The sequence below is a fragment of the Talaromyces rugulosus genome, chromosome III (assembly GCF_013368755.1).
Source record: "Talaromyces rugulosus chromosome III, complete sequence".
Taxonomy (NCBI): Eukaryota; Fungi; Ascomycota; class Eurotiomycetes; order Eurotiales; family Trichocomaceae; genus Talaromyces; species Talaromyces rugulosus.
Window position 1 is genome coordinate 600,476 of NC_049563.1, and position 27,221 is coordinate 627,696.

General features: G+C 49.1%; 11 protein-coding genes across 11 annotated transcripts; 6 read left to right on the forward strand and 5 right to left on the reverse strand.

The window, feature by feature from the left end:
• Window positions 1-326: 326 nt before the first annotated feature.
• Window positions 327-2,287, forward strand: TRUGW13939_05066 (uncharacterized protein; the record flags this gene model as incomplete). The annotated part of the gene is made up of 4 exons (XM_035488231.1): window positions 327-409; window positions 476-1,161; window positions 1,224-1,543; window positions 1,595-2,287. The coding sequence occupies 4 exons, from the start codon at window positions 327-329 to the stop codon at window positions 2,285-2,287; spliced, it is 1,782 nt and encodes a 593-aa protein (XP_035344124.1).
• Window positions 2,288-2,691: 404 nt separating this feature from the next.
• Window positions 2,692-4,086, forward strand: TRUGW13939_05067 (uncharacterized protein; the record flags this gene model as incomplete). Its single annotated transcript, XM_035488232.1, has 4 exons — window positions 2,692-2,810; window positions 2,900-3,645; window positions 3,705-3,871; window positions 3,925-4,086. The coding sequence occupies 4 exons, from the start codon at window positions 2,692-2,694 to the stop codon at window positions 4,084-4,086; spliced, it is 1,194 nt and encodes a 397-aa protein (XP_035344125.1).
• Window positions 4,087-4,204: 118 nt separating this feature from the next.
• TRUGW13939_05068 (uncharacterized protein) lies at window positions 4,205-5,389 on the reverse strand (the record flags this gene model as incomplete). Its single annotated transcript, XM_035488233.1, has 1 exon — window positions 4,205-5,389. The coding sequence occupies one exon, from the start codon at window positions 5,387-5,389 to the stop codon at window positions 4,205-4,207; it is 1,185 nt and encodes a 394-aa protein (XP_035344126.1).
• Window positions 5,390-7,217: 1,828 nt separating this feature from the next.
• Window positions 7,218-9,171, forward strand: TRUGW13939_05069 (uncharacterized protein; the record flags this gene model as incomplete). Its single annotated transcript, XM_035488234.1, has 4 exons — window positions 7,218-7,245; window positions 7,298-7,485; window positions 7,579-7,925; window positions 7,980-9,171. 4 exons carry the CDS (start codon window positions 7,218-7,220, stop codon window positions 9,169-9,171), a joined length of 1,755 nt encoding a protein of 584 aa, XP_035344127.1.
• A 1,072-nt stretch (window positions 9,172-10,243) lies between these two features.
• On the reverse strand, window positions 10,244-11,087 carry TRUGW13939_05070 (uncharacterized protein; the record flags this gene model as incomplete). The annotated part of the gene is made up of 3 exons (XM_035488235.1): window positions 10,244-10,330; window positions 10,504-10,724; window positions 10,775-11,087. 3 exons carry the CDS (start codon window positions 11,085-11,087, stop codon window positions 10,244-10,246), a joined length of 621 nt encoding a protein of 206 aa, XP_035344128.1.
• Window positions 11,088-12,762: 1,675 nt separating this feature from the next.
• On the reverse strand, window positions 12,763-13,629 carry TRUGW13939_05071 (uncharacterized protein; the record flags this gene model as incomplete). The annotated part of the gene is made up of 4 exons (XM_035488236.1): window positions 12,763-12,936; window positions 12,992-13,135; window positions 13,195-13,294; window positions 13,604-13,629. The coding sequence occupies 4 exons, from the start codon at window positions 13,627-13,629 to the stop codon at window positions 12,763-12,765; spliced, it is 444 nt and encodes a 147-aa protein (XP_035344129.1).
• Window positions 13,630-13,995: 366 nt separating this feature from the next.
• TRUGW13939_05072 (uncharacterized protein) lies at window positions 13,996-14,541 on the forward strand (the record flags this gene model as incomplete). Its single annotated transcript, XM_035488237.1, has 1 exon — window positions 13,996-14,541. One exon carries the CDS (start codon window positions 13,996-13,998, stop codon window positions 14,539-14,541), a length of 546 nt encoding a protein of 181 aa, XP_035344130.1.
• An 823-nt stretch (window positions 14,542-15,364) lies between these two features.
• Window positions 15,365-16,402, forward strand: TRUGW13939_05073 (uncharacterized protein; the record flags this gene model as incomplete). Its single annotated transcript, XM_035488238.1, has 1 exon — window positions 15,365-16,402. One exon carries the CDS (start codon window positions 15,365-15,367, stop codon window positions 16,400-16,402), a length of 1,038 nt encoding a protein of 345 aa, XP_035344131.1.
• A 103-nt stretch (window positions 16,403-16,505) lies between these two features.
• Window positions 16,506-19,945, reverse strand: TRUGW13939_05074 (uncharacterized protein; the record flags this gene model as incomplete). Its single annotated transcript, XM_035488239.1, has 9 exons — window positions 16,506-16,577; window positions 16,631-17,649; window positions 17,702-17,974; window positions 18,031-18,109; window positions 18,390-18,486; window positions 18,772-19,013; window positions 19,088-19,700; window positions 19,753-19,853; window positions 19,907-19,945. Coding segments are annotated over 9 exons (2,535 nt in total), but the record flags the coding sequence as incomplete, so codon positions are not given.
• A 775-nt stretch (window positions 19,946-20,720) lies between these two features.
• On the reverse strand, window positions 20,721-23,954 carry TRUGW13939_05075 (uncharacterized protein; the record flags this gene model as incomplete). Its single annotated transcript, XM_035488240.1, has 3 exons — window positions 20,721-22,488; window positions 22,553-23,082; window positions 23,139-23,954. 3 exons carry the CDS (start codon window positions 23,952-23,954, stop codon window positions 20,721-20,723), a joined length of 3,114 nt encoding a protein of 1,037 aa, XP_035344133.1.
• A 2,351-nt stretch (window positions 23,955-26,305) lies between these two features.
• TRUGW13939_05076 (uncharacterized protein) lies at window positions 26,306-27,145 on the forward strand (the record flags this gene model as incomplete). The annotated part of the gene is made up of 1 exon (XM_035488241.1): window positions 26,306-27,145. The coding sequence occupies one exon, from the start codon at window positions 26,306-26,308 to the stop codon at window positions 27,143-27,145; it is 840 nt and encodes a 279-aa protein (XP_035344134.1).
• Window positions 27,146-27,221: the final 76 nt, after the last annotated feature.

Genomic DNA, 27,221 nt, shown 5'->3' on the forward strand with positions numbered 1-27,221 from the left:
CATCTTCTTCGTATTCATGCTTCGCCTCTGCCTCCTGTCGCCTGCATTATATTCCCTGTCCACTCCATTCATCCCCTCTGCCAACTCCGCTCCCACTGGGCGATCGCCGCGCGCGATCTGCGCCCCGACCCTTTTCTCCTGTCGTACCGGTTTGTTAGCGTCTCCGTGCGTGAATCCAGAGTCCACAGTCCTCCTCCACACTGTCGGAAAGTCTGAAACGCCAGATCTCTTTCTGCTTTCTCTCACAAACGCCATCTGATCGGATCGCATTGCTTCACCCCAGCCTGCGTGTGAAGGGGCCGACTTATGTGGCCAGCGCTGGAGCAATGAACAGGCACTACGCCTATCCCAATGGCTACAGTGCCTACCCTCGAGGCGGAGGTGGGACTTTCTCTATATCGCCTCACAAGTATGCTCAATTATTTCCTTTTGCCAAGAACATGTCAATAACAGTTATTTTTTTTTTCTCTTTCAGATTCCAGCCTCGCTCACAACCGGCCCTTCGACGGAGACGACAACTCTTGGTGAAACTACTCGTTGTCGGGGGCATCTCGCTCTTTATCCTGTTCCTCATCATTCCCTCATGGCGACCGTTCCTTATCCCGACAATTTCCCTCGGGCTTTTCACCTCGTCCAGTGACGACCTTTCGCTCGAGACCGTTCGCTACTATGACCTGTCCGAAACCCAGGGCACCGAAATGGGCTGGCACCGCGAGGAGCGCGTGCTCCTGTGCACCCCCCTGCGCGACGCCCAGTCCCATCTACCCATGTTCTTTTCGCATCTGCGCAATCTCACCTATCCGCATCATTTGATCGACCTGGCCTTTTTGGTTTCGGATTCCAAGGACGACACGCTCAACCTACTTTCCGAAATGCTCACCGAGCTGCAGGGCGACTCGGATCCGAAAATGCCATACGGCGAAATCTCCGTCATCGAGAAGGATTTTGGGCAGAAAGTCAAGCAGGACGTGGAGAGTCGCCACGGCTTTGCGGCACAGGCCGGCCGCCGGAAACTCATGGCCCAGGCGCGGAATTGGCTTCTCAGCGCGACGCTGCGACCAACGCATAGCTGGGTTTATTGGCGAGATGCCGATGTTCAGACGGCGCCTTTTACGATTTTGGAGGATTTGATGCGGCACGACAAGGACGTGATTGTTCCAAGTGGGTGGAATCCATACCCAGGATATTTTTTTTTAGACTAAATACTAATATTTGATTGTTAGATGTTTGGCGGCCGCTTCCCGATTGGCTTGGGGGCGAACAACCCTATGACCTGAACTCGTGGCAAGAATCAGACACTGCACTGGCCCTTGCAGACACCCTGGACGAAGACGCAGTCATTGTGGAAGGCTATGCGGAATACGCAACCTGGCGGCCACATTTAGCATACTTGCGTGACCCATACGGGGACGCAGATACGGAAATGGAAATCGACGGCGTTGGAGGAGTCAGTATCCTGTCCAAGGCCAAGGTGTTTCGCTCCGGAGTCCATTTCCCCGCGTTCAGCTTTGAAAAGCACGCAGAAACCGAAGGATTCGGAAAGGTAAGACCATCGATTTACTGAAGTTACTACATTTACTAAAATTGATGATAGATGGCGAGACGCATGGATTACTCGGTTGTCGGTCTTCCGCACTACACCATCTGGCATTTGTACGAGCCGAGCGTTGACGATATCCGTCACATGGAAGAGATGGAGCTGGAAAAGAAACAGCGCGAACAGGAAGAAAAGGAAGAAGAAGCGCGCCAGCAACTCATCAAAGATACCTTTAACAACCCGGAAGAGCAATGGGCAAAGGACGGCGCCGTTGTGAAGAAGATGGATGAGACGGAAGAGGCAAGGGAAAGGGAAATTCAGCGCGCCAAGGACAAGGAAAACGGAATTGAGCGTGACCTAGAAGAGGAGAGCCGGATCGAAAAGGAGAAGGAAAGGAAACTGGCAGTCGAAAGGGAGAAGAAGAGGGCAGAGGAAAAGGAGAAGTTGAAGGAAGAAGAAAAGGAGAGAGAAAAGAAAGAAAAGGAGAGAGAAAAGAAAGAAAAGGAGAGGGAAAAGAAAGAAAAGGAAAAGAGAAAAAAGATGAGCGAGAACAACAACAAGAAACCTGAAAAGAAAAACACCAACGAGAGAGCCGTGCAACGACCACAACGACAAAAGGGCGCCGACGAAGGCCCTGCTGCGAAGGCGGAGAAAGAGGAGATCAAGAAAGAAGAGATCAAGAAAGAAGAGATCAAGAAAGAAGAGGTCAAGAAAAAGACGACGCCTCAAGCCGAGTTTGAAATGGACTAGCTCGATTGGACCGTTGCCAACTTTTTGATCTGTTTCTGTTTAATATTGGATTTATTGGACTTCTGGGCTGGGAGTTATGCGGTGTACCTGGACGTGGCATCGTTCCATGCCTGTTGAATTCATCATTCATGTCTGAATGAGCTATTTGATTTTTCGTGTATTAAATTATATATATCGCTGTGACTGCTCCGCGATGACTGACGAGCATCGATGCATAGATCATTGAATTATTGTTTTTGTTTCTATACTTGAATGTTCTTCAATGTATGTAGTCTTATCGCCCGATAAGAAGTGTACAAGTGGCCCGTGCACAACACGTCCCTCGCGTCCACACGCGAAATACTGCGACTTTCTTTTTCTTCAGGTTATATCACTTCGTCAATATTCCGAAAAACTTAAAAAAAATGTCGACCCAAGCAGCGCGAAACATTCGTCTCACACACAATTCCCAGCAACGATCATTCCGGCTGCTGGAACTGACGCCGGAAATCGCCGAGCTGCTGTCTTCTGACAATGCACCTGTGTAAAGAGTCCCCTCCCCATCAATTCCAATTGAGCCCCCCAGAAAAAGAAAAAAAAAGGAACCACGCTCATAATTGAATATACGAATAGCCTCCATCTCAAATCATCCCCGTCAGACCCCTCAGCCCAGAATACTGCGTACGTGAACCTGTGCACGCCGGACAAAACATTTCGCATCCGACAAGTGCAGTCATCAAACTCAATACATTTGATTCAGCCGAGTACGGGCGAGAACAGTCGGGTTGTGCCTTTGAAGCAGCAGAAAGAGAAAGAAAATGACGGGTTGAATGAGGAGTGGGCCGACACTGTATCGACAGTTGCCAAATCCCAATCGACGCTGGAAGTACACGCTTTGGAAGAAGGCGGTGCGTCGGTCACGCAGATGCTGGCGCAGGGGTTGCGAGTGTATGGTAGTGAGGATCAGGAGGATGTTGACATGGCAGACTCAAATCGACGAGAGGAAGTGGTGACGCGGGCTGAGAGGGAGGGCGCGAAGAAGAAGGTTATTGCCGACGTGCCCTTTTCAGAGGCAGAGTGCAATGCCGCCTGGACCGATATCTGTGCTTTTGTGCATGTTGATACAGAAAGCAACAACAACGTTGCAGCTTTCCGGCCGTCAGCGCGAATGAAAATAGATGCGTGGAAGAGGATCCTACAAGGCTCTGTGCTGCAGAGCATTGATTTGGAGAAACAGTTTCTGGCGAATGACTTGTGGAAAGCTGTTCTCGGCGACGATGACGATGGCGAAGAAGAAGAGCCGTTTCCTCGACCTTTGTTCGATGCGCTTCTCAATCGACTCGTTGAAAAAACTGGCTCTCAGCCGCTGGAGCTGAAATGTACGTTTACGCTGTACCAAACATGGTCTTTATGTTGACAAGACTAACCGTATGTTTAGGGTCGAATCTAGACAAGGATGCTTCTATCAAATGGATTGGCGAGACATATTTAGAAGCTTTCGCCCCGGTAGAGCGCTCTGCAATTGGTCGCTCTGAATTCCTTCGGGCCTGGAAGGACTTGTTGCCCGAGGCATGGCGTGATGCAGCTTCCTTGGATGTGCTACCGGTAAGCGGTGAAAGAAAAAGTGACATCTGCTTTGATACTAATGCTATTTCTAGGCAAATTCTTATAAATCTCCCGACCCCGTCTCGATCTGTTTCGTGAAAGAGTCCGAACGACACAAGCTAAAGAAAGCAGGCGAGGGGGCTACAGGAGCCGGTGCGGCCACAACAAAGAATTCTAGGAATTGGCATGAACGGTTTAGAAGCCAGAGGAAATGATACGAATCTTGATTCGGGGATATCGATGCTTATACTACTCAGAATACGACGACCATCTTGGCCCCGTAGCTAAGACTGAATGGTGAATGAACAGCAAAAGACAGGAAAAAAGAGAACCTCAGCACCAGCTGTATTTCTCATTCCAGAACCACTCCACCTCGTCGCCCAATCCTAGCTTGGCGCCGTTCCATTTCAAACTGCACACGCTGCTCTCTTCGCGGTGCTCGACCTGCACATCTGGATCTAGCAGTTTCGCCGCCTTTTCAACCATCGACGTCGGATTCCAGAACTCCACTTTTTTCACGTTCAGTGCGTGTGCCTCGTATTGAGCACGACGGATCACGGCAGCGAGTGCCTCAATAGTTCCCATTTCTCCCGGCACGGTCACCGGTTCGTCATAGCTGAAGCGCAGGATGTGCAGTGTGTGGCTTTCTGGCGAGTCGCCGAGGGTCCGGACCCAGGCACAGTACACGTTTTGGTGATCGACAGCTGCGCCTCGGACCTGCGGTTTCTTGTTCGCGAATATGCCTCTGTCAACATAAAAGTCCTCGCGGGCCCAGTGCCAGGACATATGATCATAGTCAGGGGCAATTGCCACCTTGGCTGTTGGTGACTTTTGCGAGGCACCTAGCAGCAGGTTGCGCTCCTTGTGTTCAACAATTTCGCCGCACATGGACTGGCGGACATCGTCGGCGCTCATTGGTCTTGCGACAGGCAACTTGGCCATGGCCACGGATGTCTTGAAATGATCCTCATTGATCGATGGCAGGGTAATGTGAGTCGACATGAACGGTTTCCAGCCATACCTGCTATAAAACTTCTTGCCGATGTCAGAAAAGAGCACGGAAAAGATACCCTGCTTCCGGGGCTGGTTCTCGGTCTGCCAGGTGTCGAGTATCTGGCTCAGCTCCGCCATCATTCGCCCCGCATAGCCGCGGCCTCTAAATTCCGGCCGTGCAAAAACGCTCCCGACCCCATGGCAGACAATATCCTCGACCCTCCCCTTGTACGCGAGGTAGGCAGGCTTCCGGTACGTTTCACAGGAGCTCAGGATGGTTCGCGAGTTGGGCGGTTTTCTGCCATCGACCAGGATCCAACAAGTGAGCGCGCCGTCTCTTGTGAGGTTCTGCTGAGACAGATGATGCTCACGCTCGATGTACTGACCCAGCTCCAGCGGTCCTTTCCACGCCTTGCTGTTGAGGTTCAGTGTGTGCAGGTGTTCCTCCGGGGTCGCGGGGACCAGCTTTAGGTGGGGCGAATCTCCAGCTAGATCGCTGTCCATGGCGATGTCAGCGGAACCCATACTGACTGTAAGAAACCAAAACGAGACTGGTGTTGGTGTTGAAGGTGTGCGCGTTGAGATGAGCTTCGATGTGTATGCGAATTTGGTCACACGGGGGTGTGTCTAGATGTGGCACAAGCGGGAAACATTATCTGTTCTTTGTAGTAGGATCGAACAACTCTAAACTTTTTTCCCCCGCGCCTTGCCTCTTTGCCTACATCATCAATGGGGATGATGTGTGGTCGGAAAGCCACGCCCTGCAAAAGTGGATTACTTTGCCCTTACCTAATAATGTAACCGGCCCGGTTGAAACCGACGGCAAGCGTCGGCCCCAAGATACGGGCAACAATGACAGTTGACAAGAATGACCTTGTTGGACGATGATTTGCACGGAAGTGGAGGAGGAGGATTTAAACGAGGTTACACTGTTGCAGCGGTGGCTCTGGCGATAAGCAAAGGCGATGATAACCTTGCTGCGCCAAATGGAGACCATACCATGTATCGTCTAGTGTAAACCCCGGATCCTAGAGGCAATCAAGATCTTGGAGATCATAGAAAATGCTTGTAATTTTGAGTAATTTGAGACCGTGGCAAGCCGTCGAAATATCATTCAGTCAAGTTTCTTTGACCCAGCGCGCACCTGACAAGTCCGACCAGACCCTAATCATGTCCTACCGTATCACGGACCTTTGATGCAAGGAAACGGCAGCGAGCATGTTCGGTCAGCGCGAAAAAGTTGGCCAAGGCATCATGAAAGGTAGTTCTAACAACGCAGTAACAAAGGGCCGCTGTGATTGTCTTCAGTCGGACGATCTTGAAGGAGAGTTGCCGCCGACTGCGCGCCAATTCGAGACTAAGTGAACCCCTGTCGTCGAGTTAGAGCTCCGTCGATAGTTGGGACTGATTCCAGAGCGCCAACGAGGTGACTAGCCCTGGCTCCGCTCGGAGAGGAGTGCCGCGGCTATCCAAGGCCCCAAGCAATTAGCAGTTAGTATGGCAATGATAATAACGAATCTATACCGTGAACGGGGATGGGATGCACAGGCAGTGCAGGGAATAATAAGAAAAGAGATGCTGAGGGTGAAGCTGAATCGCGAGGCTGCAGCGGGTGTGCGGCGTGCTCCTTCCCTAATAGGCTGCGGAGGGGCAACTCAACTCGACCTCGCATCTCACGATAGTTGGGACTACCACCCATCGCACCTCGCAGACAATACACTCACCGTCAGTCTAGCCTCGTTCTGGCCTTGTGCTTGAGCAGCTCACCATGCAGCCAACAAAGACGGCGCCAAAAAGAAACAAAGAACGCGACCGGCAGCCAGTGTGACGACGGAGGGTCAGTGGACAAGGAAGTGACTCGCAATCCTGGCAAACAGGCAAGATAGAAACAACAAAAAGCAACCCCAACGAGGCGCTCGCCGTGGATTGGCGGAACCAAGAGCTAGCCAACAGCCTAACAAGCGCCGAGAGGGGTTTACATATTATGTGCATCCGCAGAGGAAATGCCCCCTCATGTCACACAATATTGCCCCCGTTGAGATGAAAAGGACTCGAAAGCGCACTTCTCCCCAGCAAATAAATAGACGGCACGAATCGTGGTGCTAGTCAGTTCGATCCTTCAACATAATGGTTTTCGAGCATCTGATGAACCGTGGATGCTAAGGAGGGACGACTCAAATTACACAAACCGGAACACCCTGCTTGCGTGACTCACACGAAATAGGCCAGTTTGTCAGTCGGGGGGCACAGTGTCTGAGAAAACCATTCTTCTTTACCGAATTCACTCTAAGCTTGTTGGGTATATGATATGGCATTCCATATCGAAAAGGAGCCTGGATATTGGCAAGACACAATGGACAATCGTCCAAGTCACAGGGATGGTGAGACTTCCTTGCTTCAGCTTCTTTCTAGGCATTACTTACTTTTGAATAGTGTCCCTACAACCAAAACCAAATCCAGTATCACCGTTGAATATCTCTCACTTCCCTAGAAAGTCGGGATATCAAGGTGGCCAGGCTGTCTATGCGCCTTGTATACAAACAGCTCCGGACACGAGCAACTGGTCTAATCATTTTTACAGCCCATTATTTGCTTTGAAAGGGTTTAATCCTTCCAATGAGGTACGAATATCTATCTATTCTAGATATTAGTTTGCGGAAATTTCCGCGCAATATCGATTACTTTTTTCCCTCACGAGGCTAACTTAAACAAAGGCCGCCCATACCTTAGCTATCCAAACGAATCATCGCTCGAGACCTACCACTCAGCCGGAGCCTGCAGTGTCTTTCCAGCAACCATACCTCCACCCTCGGGGTTTTCACCGTGATATCCCATTACAGACGCCCAGACCTGCATCCCGCCTTGACAGTCATCCGATACTTCCTCCCATTTTCAACCACCAGCGTTTTATCGACCAGACTATTGTCAAACCTGCAGAGGCGGTACCACGTCCGTTCGACTTGGAATATTTCTATTCCAAACGAGCGATGAAGAGAAGACCATCAGACGACGAGTCGAATACGGAAGATCCGAAACGACCCCGGAAAGGCCCATGTTATAAGTAAGTAAATAGATCAATGTAGATATATATCCACGGCGCTAACTGTGCATATAGATTGATAGCGCTTGCCAATGAATTCCCCTTTGTACAGCATAAGACCATTCGAGCTCTGCTATCACGCCATGAAACTCTACTAGATGCATACGAGGCCCTTTACCACTTGGAACAGCCGGATCCAAACGATGATCGTAATCCATTGACACGACTACGACGTGTTCGACCTAAAAACGAGACAAATATCCCGTTAGAAATACAACGTGAAATCGAACAGATCAAAAAAATTGTTGCCGATAATGCTAAGAATTTGGTCGAATGCCAGTGTTGCTTCGTCGGCGTGTCACCCAAGGTTGCGATCTCTTGCAACGGGGACGAAACGCATTCTTTCTGTCGTCGTTGTATCAAAAAATACGCAGAGACACAGCTCGGGCAGATGAACTACGACATCAAATGTATTGATGTAAGTGGGTGTCATGCGGGATTTGAAAAGGCCCTTCTCCAACAAGTTGTGGGCGAGAAATTCCTGAAGCGACTAGAATTTCTCCAACAAATGGACGAACTTACAAAGTCTGGTGTAAAGGGTCTCGAGGGCTGTCCATTTTGCGAGTTCAAGGCCGTATGCGTGCCGCTTGTGCAGGTCAAAGGAACCCCGAAATTCTCTTGCCAGAACCCAGACTGCGGAAAAGTTAGCTGTCGACTATGCCAGTGTGAATCACATGCACCAAAAAGCTGCGCGCAAGCCAAAAAGGAGCGCGGTGTTCCAGAGCGCCGAGAAGTAGAAGAGGCTATGACCAAGGCTTTGCTTCGCACTTGTCCGAAATGCGGCATCAGCATAGTCAAAGAAAGCGGCTGCAACAAGATTCAATGCAGGTGCGGTACGCTCATTTGCGATGTATGCAAGGCCAATATCACAAAAGCCGGGTATAAACACTTCTCCCGGGAAGGATGCCCTCCCTCCGAGCCGGACCAGGGACAGAGTCGTCTCGTGGATGAGGTCCAACGAGCGGGAAACGCAGCAGTTGACAAGATTGTCGCTGGGAATGGAAACATTCTTCGTGAGCAGCTGCACATCGAAGCTCCCCAGCCGCAGCCTGAACCCGTACATTTCAACTTTGCACCACCACCAGTGAATATGCGTTTCCCTCACCCACTATTACGCGCCGATCCTGCTCCGTTTGAGCCTCGAAATTTCCCTCAATACTTCCCCCAATACCTCCCCCCAAACAACCTACCAAATCGCCTTTCCTGATTGAGTATGCTTGCGGATCCCCTTCTGCGTCGTTCTTAACTAATCTTGCTCCATGTCTTTGAAACTTGATTTCCATGTCGGGCGCCTGGGCTTTTTCCAAATATATTTTGAGGGCTACACCGAATGACCTTTGAATGCGAAAACAAAATTACAGCACTAACTTGCAAAGAGTGTAATGAGATTCTACATATCACCCAAAAGGGCAACTAATATGATGTTTACATGAATTAGCTTTGACTTTTTCCTTTTTGATCTTTTCATTACGTAGTCCCTCATCTATTTTCTTTACCATTATATTGATATGGCTAGAGGTGCTCAGACTGGATTATTTGATTGGTCTACATATAGATTTATCAATTGATGTATGTTGACTCTGTACAAAAGACATGCTGAAGGTCCCCTAGGCAGTTAACTGTGGTATACAGAGATGTAGGGTATCTATCTACAGGCTAATAAAATCTGACAAGGTTGACATCCGAGATCATCGGTGGCAAAGATCTATCCCATCCTCTGTTTTATTTTCCTTCTCTGATATACCACATTATTTATATATACCAGACGTGACGACGTCGATGATAATAATCTATGACGTGGAGTTTCGTGAGGGGGTGGCCTCCCTAAATAAGGATGTTATAGGACGTACCATACATGCAGGTTCGAGATACGCGATAGAGATAAAGTCCTTCATCAATCATCACTCCCCAGGAGACTCTCCCCTCTCGCCTCTCTACCCTTCTCCGCTCTTCATTTCGCCCATCTCTTACTTCAGCGGCTGAAGTCTTCAGTCAAAGGCGGGAGATTTGCTTCCACCTCTCTCGATCTCCTTGATCTAACAATCCCAATTAGCTCTGATAGATTTTAGCCATGATGCATAAGTACTTAATTTACGTTCTTGGGTTTTGAGGACCTCTTTTTGGCCTTATTGCCCACCTTCTTGGTGACTTTCTTCCTGGCCGTTTAAGCAGCCCTAGGCGGCAACGGCTGCTGTCTCGCACATTGATCATATTCTACTCAAGTATTAGAGGTAGTCATAGACCTTCAGATACTAATAGCACAATTGAACTTACTGTGATTACCATGGTGTTCTTAGCCCGGATTGGCGTCGCGGCCGTTGCTGGCCGATTACCACATTGTCACCCTCTCGCACGTTGATCAAATTCTATTCAATCGTTAGAATACGTCATGTTCTCAGATACCAATAGCAAGCCTGAACGTACTTGGATGGCCGTTTTTCTAGCGCTGGTGGTGCTGGTGCTTCTGCTGATGTTGATTTTCCTGATATGTGAGTTCTCTTCCGGGCCACGTAAAGAAGTTGTAACAAACAGCACTTACAAAATACAGAGCATTTCGACAATCCCCAGTCAAGTATCTCAAGTATCCTGCTGCGGGCTCGGGTCCTGTATGTAGGCAGAGTCCACCTTCACCCCCACACTTCCGATAGCGGTCTTGACAACCACAAGAAGGTCCTGCGTCCACATTTTCGACGCCTGGTCGATTCTTCGGAACAGCGGGCCCTTTCGAATGGAGTAAGGTGGTGGGCTCGTCGTTGGCACCTGTAACCGCAATTGGTGGAGATTAGATGAGACGCCATGATAAAACGCACCTGGACCGTCTTTCACCCATTGAATACAGGGTTTTATACCACTTATCAGGATGATTCTAGTTTCGGGAGGGCTCCAATCCTTTTGAAATCCTTTGGCCTCAATAACCAAAAATCGATGCCAGTCATTTCTGTAGAAGATTCTGGCGGACACATTCATCTTCCGATACTGTATCCTATCGCTCGAAGACGTAGTTTGTGCCGAAGTAGTGCATTGACACATTTCGACATCTACCTCAAAGGAACCGGGAATGATCAAACCCGCAAGCGCAAGATAGTAGACATGCTCGTGTACATAGGTGGTTCTGGTAGCCATTGGAGGTCAACCCCTCGTAATAACCCATATCGAGTGAACCAAGCCATGTGTAGTAATGGAGAATACTACATTAGTCTCCCCCCAGGATGTCACTGCTATCGGTGTCTATCATCACCATACTCTCTTCAAAGCAGTCTTAGCATAGAAGGAGCTCCTACCGGTACTATAATCCTTCCTTTCAATCAAGAAGAGATAGTGTATTTACGTCTGAGGTGAATATACCGCTGTCTTCCAGATCGCAGAACATCTGTATTACTTTGTTGTCTATTAAAGTAAATATTAACGATTCGTTTAGACCAATAAAAGAATCTAGTTTTAGGGCTCCAAGTTTGGATCTTTGAGATGACCTTTGATCCAAGAGAGTGGTGATCTAACCTTTGGAAAGAATTAGAACTCGAAACACCTTATTACACATAGCTAGGGAAGGAGCAGTTTACCTGTTTCATTGCAGGAACCAATGTTTGTAAATTGGCTTATGATAGGGGACAGTATATGTTGCGCGAAATGTGCGGACCAATCATATTCCATTTTATGCGATGATGATAATCAGTCAGTATATTGTAAGACGTTGCAATGAGGAGGTGAAGTGAGGTCGGATATGATGTTGGGCGGCTTCGTTAGGGCTCACTTTGGCTCGCCGCTGGTCGCGCTGCCTTCTAGAGTTTCTGGCAGCCCACATGAATGTTGATCATGCGCGCCTAAGCGACATGTTGGTCGTTTCCAATATGCTGATATGGCATAAACTAAAGGCAGTCAGCACGAATATGAGGCCGTCAGTGGTGAGGAAGGGAGAAGATTAGAGAGAAAAACGAGAAAAGAGGGGAGAAGCAGGGAAAATACCCCTGGCGGGACGAGATTAGGAGATTTTACACCGCTGACTCTCAAAGGTGCCGGTGCCAGTCTCATGATCATATTGTATCGGGCACCGCACCTTGGGTAGGCCATGACTTCTGGGATGGTGGCTTATTGGCTGGTATTATGCCAATGGATATCAACCAAAAACCTATGGACTTCCCTTGTCAGATTGGGCACTGCATATATCGATAATTTTCCTCTTGGTAAGAGACTACCATTAAACAATAGCCCCGCGGGGTATATCAAGGTACGCTTCAATCAAATGAACTGTCAAAATAATGCCAATGCCTATTAATAGGACTCTTTGGTGGGATAATTGCAAAAGTCGTAAAACGGTCAGTCACGAATTTAATAGATTAATCAGGTCTCGATTGGCTTAGTAGTAGTATATATTATTGCACTAGTATCCGGAACATCTTGCCCTAAATCCCCTACTGAATGAAGATTGCTCTAGAAGACAGCTGAGACAGCTTTCCACGGCCAAAATAGGGAATTGAGATGATGAAATGACCCCTAGTCAGGAGTTGATTCTCTTTTTTTGTGTTTTTCCCTCACCTATCTTCCTACAGCTACACAAAAAGGCCTTTGCATACAAATCAAAATTACGGTACTAACTGTGAAGAGTGCAATGCTTCTATTTATCACCTAAACTGGCATTACCAACGATGATAATTAAATGGAATTGTCGTTGCCTTTCTCCTTTCACTCCGTGATACCTCACCTGTTTCTTGTCAATTTTAGGTAGTTGGAAAATGTTCGGAATATTTAACGGATCTCAATTCATCTCAAGTGCTACGAGGTTATCAATCAATCACCACACTCAGCGGCAGCAAAGCTCCATATCTTCCCCCCCATCCACCCCCTTCTCCTCCCCCTCCTCCTTCTCCTCCATCTTCTTTAGGTCTTCCTTCAGCTGCTGCAGTCTCTGCAGCCGAAGGCGGGAGGTTTCCTGCGCCTCTTCCTCGGCGGCCTCCAGGCGCGCGATCTCCTGGGACTGATAAGCCTAGTTAGCTTAGATCTAATTTTAGGCAGGATAGATTAACACTTACCAGGCCACCCTCAGTCCTCAGGGCTCTTTTTGTGGCCTTCTTGGTGGCCTTCTTCTTCTTGGAAACCCGGGCAGCCCGGGGCTGGCGCAAGGGCCGTTGCTGGCCGATCACCACATTGCCCCCTTCTCGGACGTTGATTAAATTCTATTCAATGGTTAGAACCGGACAAAATCATGAGATACACATAGCAAAACTGAACTTACTTGGATTGCCATTGCTCTGGCAGCGGCGGCGGCGATGATGATGATGATGATGATGATGATGATGATGTTGTTGTTGTTGTTGTTGTTGTGGTTTCTTAACCTGATTCATATGTGAGTACTCTTCTGGGATATATAAACGAACTGTGAAAATTTGCACTCACACAAAAAACTGTATTTCGACGCTGGGAAGAAAAAAAGAAGAAGGGAAGCTTAGCCTGGTATTTATACCATCGTGTGGAGATATATCGACAATGGGGAAGCCAGAATAAAACCAAGTATTGAATATCTGTTCTTATTATCCTCAAGTTTGGCAAATTTGTCAATTGATACGCCCCGTGGGGTGATTGTTCCATGACAAGAGCCCTTAATAAATGAGAATGCCTTCTATTCAAGATCCTATTCAACATACCATTCAATGTCTATTAGTGGACACATTGCTTCACCTGGTAAAAACAAAGCCTATTGGTCATTGGTCGACCCTCATGAGCATTCACAATCAATTGATATTAAGTCTTGAGAGGGAATATCGCATATCACCCAATGAGCCGCAACCCCAGGGCCCAACACAATATAATTAGGAGGCTGGCACCGTTTGAGAGCAGGGATCAGTGGCCTCGAAGCCAGAGGCCCACTTCCTACTCCCCTCTTTTCTCTCTTTCTTTCTCTTCTTTTTCCTTTCTCGCCACTGATAGCCTCATATCTGTGAAAAGGTAAGTCCAGCTCTTGACAACGCTTGTGTATAACCTAACTGCATCTAGTTGATATTTTCTCTCCAAATCGAAAATAATAACAACAACAACTATGTCTACCACCGTGTACACCAGCGAGTCTCATCTCTGTCACTTGCGGGGGTTGATTAAACCTGGCGCTTACGAGGTAACTGTTGATCACTTTTGGCTAAACATGTTAATCCATTATTTCGGTCCACGCTACATCTTCGAGCGAGAGGCATACTCCCGTGCCGGAGTTCACCTGAGGAGGATGAATGTTACGATGAAGAACTTCCGTGCGAATGGCTTCCGTCGAGTTTTCGTTGTGGAGGCAAAACGACTTCCAAAAAGCAAACGCTACCGATGGGACAAAGTTTTTAGGCAGCTTGCAAAGTACATGCGTGAGGTCCAACGGGATACTGGCGGCCTACAGACCATTTACGGAATTGCCGCCGTCGGGGACAGGGTACGCTTCTATGAAATGGACTGTAGGGGTAACCGTGCAGGCATAGCAGCAGCGTACCCAAGATCTACCACAAACCCCAGGACTCTTGGCATCAATACAGATGCAGGGGTTATTCATGATTATCTGCTTGCAATCCGTCACGAGATTTCGAACGGCCTAAATACACATTAAGCGGTGGCCAACGGGACTGACTTTCTGGTACTAGAGGCTAATTTGTTGCTTCTTTGGAAGCTCAACTAGGGCCTTGAGACAATGCAAGGCTAAGGAAAGATTCTTTGGAATCCAACCCAGGACTTGAAGTCGCCGCGGCTAGTTTTTGTCAGTCCTCCCTTCGGGGCATTCTCTCTTCGGCTTGACCGGGGGGTGAGAGTCTCGATTATCTTTTATCACGGACTGATTCATTAGCAAACTAATTGACAACCGGAAAAGTGATGAAGAGTTTTCAATGCCCATTGGGAAAATCTTCTAGTATAGTAATTGTAAACAAATCTGCCAAGAACGTAGCCACAGTGCTCAGGTCTCGATTAACTCCTTAGTACATGATGCCGCCTCATTACTCAGAAAGATATTGCCCCAGAAGCGCTGTTGAATGAACATTGTAGAAGTTCTGGCTGAAGAAACAGCTGAAATAGTATTTTACAACCGAAATAGGGGCAATTAAGGAAAGGAAATGCTCACTAACCAGGAGTTGATTATCCTTTTTTTGTATTTCTCCCCTTCCTTCGTGCTAGCGGTATAGCGGCCTCGGCAGACCTCCACGGAGATCGCTCTGGCTAGTTATCTATCAGACCTAGAGACCACTAGAAGTGTTTCAGGGCTCGGTCGTTCGGTCGTTCGGACAGATGCTTGAGATATGCCGCGTCATCGTCCCCCGCATTTCCATGCTCATACAATTGAAGCATCATAAATCGGAGTCCTCCCACTATGGAATATTTTAATATCCCCAAACCCAATTCATACTTGCCAGTTTTGTCGTCCAAAGCATAAACCCGCCATGGAGAACCAGAGAAAGGTCCACCTGGTTGGCTCTATCTGCGGCACAGATACTGCTACCTCTGCCTTTCGCAAAGCTGTGACATCTTTTTCAAATCTCCCTCGTCTACCTGACGGCGAGCCTGGGTACCGCTCGACCTTTATTCAGTGGCAGCGGGGCGTCTTCAAGCATGATCCTTCTGTTCTTCGCAAATATGACAAGAGTTGGAACTCAGTTTCTGAAGACCCAGTACCCGACGACCAAGTCAAGTCCATCGTCGGCCGTATTCTGCCATTGAAACCGGGCTACGACGATGCTGCATTGGAGTCATATGCAGAGTTTAGGCGTCTAAAGGACGAGGGCGTTATACCCGCGCATGTACGTTTTCAAGTGTGCTTTCCCACACCCTTTGTTGTTGTCTGTCTGGTCCGAGAGGGGTTCCAGGCGGACATTGAGCCTCTTTACGAGAAAGCCCTCCTCTCTTGTCTTGAGAATATTCAAGATAAAATTCCACATGACGACTTGGCCATCCAGTGGGACATTGCAGGTGAGATGATGCCTCTGGAAAGTCATTTTTTACCCCATTTCAAGCCCTGGTTTCCGCAACCGTATATGGAAGGCTTCATCGAGAGGATTGCGAGGCTCGTCAACACGGTGTCTCCGGATGTTGAAACAGGGATTCATATCTGCTACGGGGACTGGGGTCATCGGCACTTTATCGATCCAAAGGACACTGGACTCATGGTGACGCTATCAAACGGCATTTTGGCCAGCGCGCGTCGACCGGTAAACTGGATACACATGCCTGTTCCCCGAAACATAGACGACGAAGCCTATTTTTCTCCGCTAAAGGAACTGAAGCTACAACCTGGTTCTGACTTGTTTCTGGGTCTCGTTCACGCAAATGACGCGGCAGGCACTCGGCTCAAGATTGATATTGCAAAGAAGGTTTTAAGGCAGGTTCAGTTCGGTATAGCCACAGAGTGTGGCCTGGGAAGAACACCTGAAGAGGACTTTCAGTCTATTGCTGATATCACAAATTTATATTCTCATTTGTGATATAAGTTTGTCCGTTAAAAACACTTCAATCCAAGTGCAGCAGCACAATTTTAAACCATGACCCGTAACTAGCAATCCTTTAGGACATGGACATATCCTCACAAATACTTATTTCCTCATCCTTCTTCGGTTTCCCAGCAGGGCCGCGAATTTCCAGGTCGATAACCTTGCAATGCTATTTCTAGTATTAGCCTTTACCAGGACATAGCAGATTATAGAGGAACTTACATCCAATGTGACAATGATCTCAGTAACTTTATCGAGAATTAGGTCTGTGCTATTGGCCGTTGTATTCTGCAAGCAGGAAGCGATACATCGCGGACGGTCGTCGCGGTTGATGATAGTCATCGAGTGGATGCCATTGCTATCCTTACAGAAACTGAGGCCAAGAAAGTTATCCATATGTGCACTCACCACGCAATGTCCAGGGTATGCGAAATGTGAAGTGAACGCTAAAGTCCCCGGAAGCCATGGATTGCTGTTCTCTATCCCGGGTAATAAATGACCGATCCAGACTGACTTCTGATCATCGAATATAAATATTAGTCCGGTGACATATGCTTCATATCCGATCTTGACCATTGAAATTTCAACACAACGCAACTTTTCAGCTTGACCAAACTTGATCGACTCCTTGTGCGTGTTCTTTACACATGAAATGGGATAGTTATGGTAATGTCCGCACTGTGACACCTTAGCGGTGCTAGACCGGAATTCCCTAGTTGCACTTTTCAACTGTCTTAGAGAGTCCCACACACATGCCTGGAAATCAAGCTGCGGAGTATACTCTAGCTTTTGCATACGAATATAGAGTCCTCGCCAGTCAAGTTTGTCATTCCTTTTGACGCTGGTGAATTCTCGAATCGCATGATAAAGATATCCGTACTCTCCGCCGATGAAAAACCGGGATTGCCAGAAAGTTGTACTTTCAAAGAGTGGTGCTATTGATCTAGAGGCACTGCGCAAAGCAAAAAAGTCCTGAGTTGCGAGATGAATCGCGAGTATTTGGCGAACCTCAGCTGGAAGTGCCGCAAAGGGATCGGTTTTGTTGACCGAATTTCCAATAGAGTCTTTGATAGAATTTTTGGGACGAAGGAATGGAGGCTTCTTGATTCGACGCCTCATAATCTGTTTGATGGTGGGTTTCAAAAGAAAAGGATCAAAATTGTCATCTCCGTCAGACTCTTCATCTGAGTAAACTTCTAGTTTGCCAGCTTGTCGATAGAAGTGACCGTGGATCGATCTCCCTACATATTGTCAGAGTTTCTGTCTCAATAAACCAAAAAAGATATCGAATACCTTTAAGTGCAAAATGCAATAACGCCTTATGTAGACTAACTAGGTCGAGTTCATCCGGGCAAAAATGGTCAATAACACGGTCCCAGCACAGCTCGTGAAATAGATAGCAGCAGTTGCTCTTATTGGCTGCAGGTTTATATTGCTCTCCGGTGAGAAGGCCCAAGTTCGCGGTGTTCCATTCTCCATTTTCTTCATCGAGAATCATACACTTGTCTTCTTCTCGGAGGGCCGCCACCTCGCTCAATTTGATTTCCCCATCTTGGCTGCGATACACTAGATGTGGTCAGAAGAAGAAGAATTGGGAGAAAGGATAAATTAGGCTGACTCACGGGCTCTGAATCTTGAAGGCCATGCGTTTCCTTGGTGGCTGAACCAGATGTTGCACAGTTTGCAGCCGGCTTTCTTGGGCTTTATGTATAAGATTTTTTCGATGTCACTCATGTTGGATAATTATGGATGTCAACATTGAAGCCATTGATATCAATTATTTGAGAGTGTGGAGTATGCTCTATTAATAAAAAGTTGCTAATCATACTTACGTCAAGACTTAATGCAATGATCATATTTGCGTACTGGAAGATTTTCAATGTTGGTACTTCCCGGACTGTATAGTAATGAATTTTTATCTATTTCCCTGTCTTTACAGGCAAGAACAAACTTCTTGGTTTATTGAGGATATTTATCATACTAAAACTTCAATGTTGATGTTACGGCCAAAGCTGCTTGAAGTCAGGATGGAGGTGCCAGCCGGCCTCCCTTTTGTCTGCCACATTATGCCATGACATCTGGAGGGATTTTTGATTCTAAAACTAGTAAGATATTAATAGACAGTGTATTATTTAGTTTTTAAATATTTAGTTGAGACCAGTCCATAACATTGAATTTACCAGGGGTGTGAACATTGAAGAAGGATTTTTAAAAACTATCTAAATGTCAAGGATGACAAAAAACTGATCGACACCAAACGCCAGGCCAGTGTAACGTCTCAACTAAATCACATCCAACACATGTATTCCCGAAATATAACATAACACATAAAGATGCACAGAAAAAAAAAGAGAAGGAATCACGTCTCGTCCAACCGCCGTTTCCGGCCATAGACAAAATGAAAACCTACATATAAATGATTATCGGGGTTCAACGCAGCCTTTTTGACATCGTGGATATACGCCTGAAACTTGTCGTATGAAAAGCCGAGAATACGAGTGAAGAGTGCCAGCGAGTAGGGCTCGAAGCCCTCAAGACAACAAGCCAGATGCACGCGTCCGATATGTTTCAATCGTTCGTCGCGCGGCCACGGGCCAATGGGGCACTTTACAAGTCAGAACAAGCAAAATAAATAGAAAAAAAAAAAAAAAAAAAAAAATTTTCAGGGGAGGGGCAAACCTTGTAAAAATCATCGACAACGTCGACAAACCCGGCATTTTCAAGCTTCTCTCGCAGCACCGCGGCGACGCCAATCTGCCTGCCAAACCTAACACTGGCCTCGTCGACAGTGGAACACCAGTCACGAAGTTCGTTGACGCCCTGATGCGTACCATCGTCCGAGGTAACCATACACTCAAACTCCTGCAGTTCGACCCAACCACCTGGCTTCAGATGCGTATGAATCCGGCGAAGTAGCTGCGGCCAGTCACTGACACTACCGCCCATGGCACGCCCATGGATGAAATCAAACGCCTCGAGCGACGAATACGCCCACTCGCTCTCGACATCGTCGACAAAGAACTTGCAGTTTGCCGGTGACCAGATGGGCTGGATCGGGCTCAGGTCGGTGCCGAGCACTTCAGCGCGTGGGAACAGTTCGGCGACGTCGAAGGCCCAATTGGCTGTGCCTGTGCCAAAGTCAAGGATACGCTGGACTTCAAGTTCGTGGAGTGGTGCGCGGTACAGGCTGCCGTTGAGCAGGTCTTTCCAGAGGCAATGCATCAGGTCGAGGCGGTCCTGTTCGCGTTCGTCGTTGGGGAAGGGATACTGGCCCTGACGGTATGCATGGTATCTGGACCTCATTTTTAGTGGAGAATAAATAGGCTCTGTTAGTGCGGACCTACCGGCGTCCATTCTCCCAAAGGTAGTCGTATACAGAGCTCACAATTGACTTGCTCGACTCGAGCACGGATTCTTCGTCGTAGAGGCTCTCGACGTCGGAGGTCTACCTGTCAGTCAGCACTCAAGGTATGCCACAGGTAATGGATTGAAGCGTACATCGACTTGGATGCCCTGCTCCGGGGCCAGCAGCGCCATTGATATTCTGCCTTCTCCTTCTCCTTCCTCTTCTCAGCCGTGCTGTCTCAAGCAATAATAAGTATATGCATCTCCGAGAGTCCAATGTTGTTTCTGCGAAAGAAAACCGCAGCTACAAATAAAAGACAAGATGGAGACAACAGGAAAAGAATAAAAAAAGCAAGCGGAATGACAATATTTTATCAAAAAATCCCGACGACGTTGTCGTCCCTTGTGAATCAATACTAGTTGGCAAGAGATAAGATCCTAGTGGACCCCTAAATCTTTCCGAAGTACTCGGTATGCAAGCTGTTCTAATGTTGCCTAGTCGGTTGTCAGCAGCTGCATTAGTATTCCCCGGCTAGAAGAAAGAGGGGAAAAAAGAGCGCGAAACAAAAAAGAAAACAAGGCAAAAAGTGACAGCTCAGAAGGCAAGTCGGAAGCCGATGGTGACAGCTCATGAACTGCAGCCAAAGCCTCCTCCGCCGCTAGGCACTTAGCTGCATCCTCGGCGTATATCTGACATAGTTAGGGCTTAATTGACCCGGAACTAGTCTGAGTCATTTGTAATTAATAGTAGCACGTGTTATCCGTACTGTTGGAGCAGTCAGGTCGAATTTTAATTAATCTAAGGATTAGACAACTTCTAGTCTATTGTTTTGCATCCTGTCAACCGTAGATCAGCGTCACTTCGTAACCTCGTACCCATTATACCAAAAAAAAAAAAAAAACGCAACACTATCTATTTAAGAGATAGGCGAGTAAGCGTTCCAAAGTAATTTTGTAGAAAGCAAAATCAGCCCAGGCTGCGAAGCTTCTCCTGCTCTGCCGGAGTGAGGATGTTGAAGAGCTCTTGGAACCCAGGCTTGGTTGATGCCTCCTGGAAGAATTGTACTAGGAAGCCTTGCGTCTCGTCGTCTCGCTTCCGAACAGCAAATACACTTTCACTGCCACCCTCGCCAAACGACATCAGCTCCTGCTTGGTCACTCCAAGACCAAGGTCCAGTGTGTTGCCCGGAATGTCCTCCCACTCGTCGTCCTCGCTGTCTGCTTCTTCGAGAGCGGCGGCTGCGGCCGCGTCAATCTCTTTGTTGCCAGACGCCCCGGCAAGCTCTTCTACGAGGACTTTAATGATCTTCAAACTGGCCGAAACACTGGTGAATTGGTCTGGGTTGTTGCGGGCTTGCGAGCGGGTCTTTATCCGGCCGGTATCTTGAATAATAAGGTCTCCCTTCACCTGGACTTGCGCCACGCGAGGATCTTCGAGGTTGTATAGCTTGGAGAGTGCAATGATGTTTTGTTTAATTTCGTCGTAGCCGGCAAAATTGACCGAGTTCTCCAGCCATTTACTCAGCACGACACTCAACCCGCTCTGGCCGCTGAGGTCAACTTGAGCCAAAAAGTCAACCACTTCGCGAGGGCTGATCAGGGTTAGCCGGGCAAAGACGAGAATCAGGCTCTGAATGAATTGAGGCTGCTGGGCCGTGGCAAGACGCCGGGCAACTGCTTGGAGCAGCTGTGGCAGATATGGTCCTAGCTTTTCGGACCCGGCCTTTTCGACCAACTCTGCAGCCAGCTGACCGACCTCGGCGGCAGCGATATCGTCAACGTCGGGACCTAACAAGCGGTCGATGATCACCAGGGCTGTCTCAATGGCTTCCTTGCCCTGTTCCGGTTCGCGCCATGCGAGGAATTGGTTAAAGTCGTGTGCCAGAATATGGCGGACCGCCAGCGTGGCTGGTCGAATGAGCTCTCCGTCACAAGAGTCAAGTAGCAGACGGTTCAGTTTGGGCATCACAGTTGCCACAAATCCATTGGGAAGAGGTTCGGAGCCATAGTCAGCCAGAGCACGGAGAAGGTCGGCCGCCAGAACAGTCAGTGCGCTTTCCTCAGTCATGCTTCCAACATCGATAGCACCAGTCAGAGATGGCAAGACCTTTTCACATAGCCGGACATATGCATCAAAGCCTTGTTGTGAAACATACTGCACAATATCCTCGAAGGATTCCGTGACTATCATCACCAGATGGAAGTTGTCGGCGCCGTTGCTCGCCACGTTAAACAAGACGTCCAGAGCCGTCGAGTCGAGAACGACATTGGCCTCGACCATGATAGTGTCACGAAGTGTTTCCGCAAGAGTCACTTTGAGGTCGTCATTGTCGGTCCCCTCTCTTAAATCATGAGCAGCGATGAATTGGGATATGGAAGTGATTATGGGGATTTGCATTGGCTGTGTGGTGGTTGATGGCAAGGCTGGCAAGATATCCTGAAGCACGCGAATAGAAGCAACCTGGACTACTTCCGAAGAGTCCTGAGAAATCGCCTTCATCGTTGCATCGAGGTAGCTAGCTGCAACCTGTTGAAATCCAGGGCCTGCCGTCTGGGAAAGGGCACCGGCTAGCAGATAGCCACGAGCACGTAGGAAATCCTGTTCGTTTTGGAAAGCAAACTGAATACTGTTGGTGAAGCCCGATGCTACGTCGACGGGAATCTGTTGCTCGACTTCGTTGAAATCGCGGAGCAACTGGTTTAAAATATACAAAGCAGCTTCACGTTGTTTCCACCTGTAAATAGAGTTAGCCAGTTATTTTTCTCTTTTTTTCCCTCAAAAGGGGTTGAAAAGCATACGTTGAGGCAGGATCGGCAAAGAGGGTGTTGATATAGGTAACCAATGCTTGGACAACCGTCACTTTCAGCCACTCTCCGAGCTTGATCAGAAGGTCACCACCACACGTCCTGGGCGTGTAGTTGGCCGTCACCGAGGTCTCTTCTGATAAGAATAGGTTAACGTCAATATCCCACAAGCCTTCTTCTTCAGTCGTGATCTGGGCGTAGGAGATTGCCAGCTTGATAATTTCTGGAAGCCAGCCAGTGCTTGTTGCGGCTTGGCCGGCATTCTGCAATTGGGCTTGTAGTTCGGCCTTGACAGGGGGGGCTTTTATCAGGGCCTGCATGAGATCGATTTCTTCCAAGACGAGGATGTCCAAGGTATATGGCAGGCCATCTGCATCTTCCAACCGGCCTTGGCGCTCGTCCTCGATGTACATATCAAAGTAGTGGCCCTGGATGTTGGAAAGTTCCTCCCAGAGAGTGGTGAACAGCTGCGGGCTTTGTGTGGTCAAGAGTGTTGGGAATACCATGCGGATTTTCATGACGGTCTAGATCAGCCACGGATTAGACAATGTATTGAAAAACAAATTGTAGGTCTCTCTACCTTAATTGCCTGCAGCTTCAGGGCAATAGCACCTCTCCACTGGGACGGAAGTTCGGTGTCTTTCGCCTCCTCTTCCTCGGATGGACGCTGTGGAAGGGGGGCCTTCATGACCGTCAAGAAAAAGGGCGACCAGCCGGAAAGAGCCTCGTCCATGAACTGCTTAACAGCAGCTTTGTGCTGCTCCAGCACCATCTCGAGGGTGTCGAAACATGATCGAAAGACAGAGACGGCGAGGGCGCGCAAGATGGTCTTGCGTGATTCGTTGGTAGCCACAGTGAAGAGGGTCGAGACGAGTTCGCGAGCAATGTTGAAGAATTGCTCCTCGCTGAAGCCGGTTTCGACCAAGTCCAGCAAGACCTTCAGTGCACCGTGTAGAGCGATATCACTGCTGGCCTGGTCATTGATGATCTGCATCAACGAGGGGAGGAGGTCGGGCCATTCTTCCGGGAAGTCGGCGGCGGCGATTTTGCTCACGGCATAACTGGCCGAGGCCTTGATCTTGCGGTTCGTTTCGGTTGTAGTAGCGAGATCGAGGAGGGCACGGCGCAGGGTGGCCTTGTTGGCATCATTGATGAGCACCTGGCCCTTGAACTCGTCGAGCACGGGCGACCAGGCAGCGAGGACAAAGGCGCGCAGGACGGACAAAGCGGACTGGCGCAGCGGCAGCTCGACGGATTCATGCGATGCAACGGCGACGAGCGACAGAGGAAAGGCTTCGTTGGAGTACAAATGCAGCAGCTGCAGTTCAGCGGACCTCCGCGTGTTGGCTGCGGGGGATTGGGTGGCAGCGAGCAGCTGGAGGAGCTCCTGCTCCATGGTGGGAGATGAGGCTATCCTAACCCTGACCCTTTTATGTTATTGGATCGTTCTCAATGCAATGGTCCCTAGGCGAGGCAGCATTCGAGGCGCGTCGTCTGGGCGCGTAGTCCGACCAGTCGTGTGTGGTTTTGGTCTTGGTGTGGAATTTTTGCTGTCGGATAGAATGGCGCGTAGCAGCAACGTCTGTTCGCATAACAATCATCAATAAATTAATCACGAGTGGTGGAGGGGTAATTTACTCGGCCAACTAGCGCCGCGGTGGAGGTGACGGGTAGCATACCAGCTGCATACCGGCTCAGTGCGGGCGCTGCGTGGGAAAAAGCGGTAATTATGGTAATCGTGATACGAATGGGTGGGGCCGAGAGCCGGCTGCGAGTGGCTGAATCCACAGCTGTAACTCACGATTATTGGCTGGAGAGTGCCCCGCACGAACGTCCACCGCAAGTTTTCTTTGGCGGGCGAGACCCACTGTCTAGATGCTGATTGGACGGTGGAAGAGATCACGATATCATCGCATTATTATTTAATATTTAATCAGAGACATCAACTTTGCATCCAGAATAGCAATAGTACGTCGGACGTACTACATACAGCACTATTCTTGGCTCTCCACACGGGGATGCCGGCAGATCGTTGGGCCCGATCCGGTCCAGTTGACGAGACGAGACACACGAGGGTTGAGTTGAGGGGTCTTTAGTACTCGGTAGTATAGAGACTATAGACCCTAGAGGATATTGTTAGTATCCTTCTCGACTATAAGTGTTTGACTAGGGCTGCACCTCGCCAACTGGAACTGGCTAAGGCCGGGTGGGCAGCCCCGCCTGCGCCTATAAGAATGCAACAAGGCCCCAGAGAGCGCCTATGACGCCGACGCAGCGGGGGCATGGGGCCTGAGTCTCACCGAGCTGGGCTGACGATTATTGAACTGATGAAGAGTCAAGACTATGTGAGTGCTAGTAGTAGCAAGTAGTAAGTAGCACTTGAGCCTTGACAACTGACAGCTGGCTAGCAGGGCCAGAGTATATAGTGGTACGCAATGTTACTAATGCTAGCTAGCCATGGTACAGCGACTCCGGGTCAGGTCAGGTCCCCGCGGTCTCGTACTGGCTAGAGATCCAGCAATCACCTCTGGCCAAGTAACTCCAAGTAGCTCCTTGCGGGCAAGCTTATCGTATCTGCAAATTAGTCGTAGGAGTCCGTGAATAATTAATAATAATATTAACCGGCGGTCTCGGCGGTTTGATATGGTCGATATCATATCCCATCCCAGGCAAGCCGGAAAAAGAATCAACGGTCCATGCTTCAACAGATGCATCGACGCAAGCAAAGGCAAAAAAGACATTTGCCAGCACCGGGCTGCAACATTCGCTGGTGTGGTCGTGGCTCGCCTCGGATCTGTCCCCTCCCTCGATGATCGACACTCTCACTAAATTCTCTTAGCCAGCATCATCCCACCAGGTGGAGCTGGCTCTGCCTGTATTATTTGCTGTAATTTTTATTTTTTTTTACCCTTTCGCTTCTGCTGCGCATCCAAGCCCATGACGCAAACACGTGACGGTGGTCAGCCAAGTTCTGCGCGCTCAATCTTTGGCAGACGCATTCCTACACCGTTGATCCTTATGCCACGCTCTCGCTCCGTCGCTCTGTCTTTCTCTTGAGTGTGTGCGTGTGTGCGTGTGCTGGTGGAAATATCCTCTTTCTCTCTCTCTCGAAATTTTGTTGCTATCCCCATAATAATAACCTGGTATAAAGAGCGAACGTCACTGAGGCTGCACACACAACCTCCACTGCCGACTCACCCACCCCTCACGGGCAAAGCCGTAATTCCCGGCGACGAGCCAGTGCATTTTGGTATTCTGCAACAATAATAGCTGCCGGCATCGGTCATCGCTATCGTTATCGTTATCGTCATCGTTGCTATTGCTGTACTGTTACTGTTGTTGCTGTTGCGTTTCTCGCAGTGCTTCAGTTGCTGGTGTTGTCGTTCTTGCTTGTTCCCGGCGGGATTGTCTAGCGCTTGCTGGCTCCTCCTCCGCCCGCCTTCCTCGACTCAACCACGGCACCCGCCGATAACGAAACGAACCGTCCCGACGACCTGCACCAACCCTCAACATCGAATTTTGCTGTCAAGACCAATAATCCCCGTATATCGCACATTGGCGTCGCTCCCATCACCAGGGGACACGTTGACCTGCGTTATTGTGTCCTCGCTGCTCTCTCCTCTCCTCTCCTCTCTCATCCTTTCCCCCCCGGAAACAGAGCAATGATCAGCTACCGAGGGGAACAGCAGACAGATTCTCCTAGACTCCTTCACGACCATCACTACTGCGGCCACAGCGACGACAATAATGGCCATGGCCAGTGAAAGCAGCACCACTGTCAACACCATGACCGCCGCCACCACCCCGCTCAGCGCGCCCGAGAACAGCCTGCCCGACACCCAGGCTGCCATCGCCGCCTCCTTCACCAACTTCCTCAGCGTTGCTATGCACCAGATCCTCTTCCTCCGAAATGTCTACCCGCGAGCCACCTTCCTGCCTGTGCGCGCTTACAACTACCCCGTCCGCCAATCACGCCATCCCAAAGTTTGTGACTACATCAACGATGTGGCCATTGCTGTCGAGAGCGAGATCCTCAAGGGCACCATCACCGCCGTCACCGTCATAATCTCGTCGGTGCGGACGAATCAGCCGATGGAGCGTTATGCCTTTGACCTGTCCGGCTTCCCCCATGTGCCCGTCGGCGAACTTTATACTACGTTTGAAGAACGCAAGGAAGAGGCCTCGAAGCCCGCCTCGACGGCCCAATCAATCGACCTCGAGTCGCAGTTCCGGGCCTGTCTCGCCCGATTAGCCTCTGCCTGTGCTCGGCTGACGCCGTTGCCGCGAGATGACGAGTTCGGTTTCACTGTCTGCATCGAGGTGCGAGAAGACGCCCTGCCGCCAGTCGGCACCACCAAGGAAGAGCAAACCTGGATCGTCGCCGAGCCAGGCCAAGTTCATGTACGGTCGTGTACAGCGCCCTTTTCTGTCAGTAAAGTGGGCAGCCATTCGCAACAACCGTTACTGCCCAAGATCAACGGCCGAGCCAAAACGGTACCGGTACGACGAGTAGAGGCAGGTGAACTTCGCCTAGAATTATGGGTCGAGGAAGCCAGGCAGAAATTTGACGAAAGGCTAGTCACCTAGCAGCCTCTTCTTACTTTTTTTTATTATAACTTTTTTTTCCCAACATCTTATATTTCTGGCCACGTTTTATAAACCT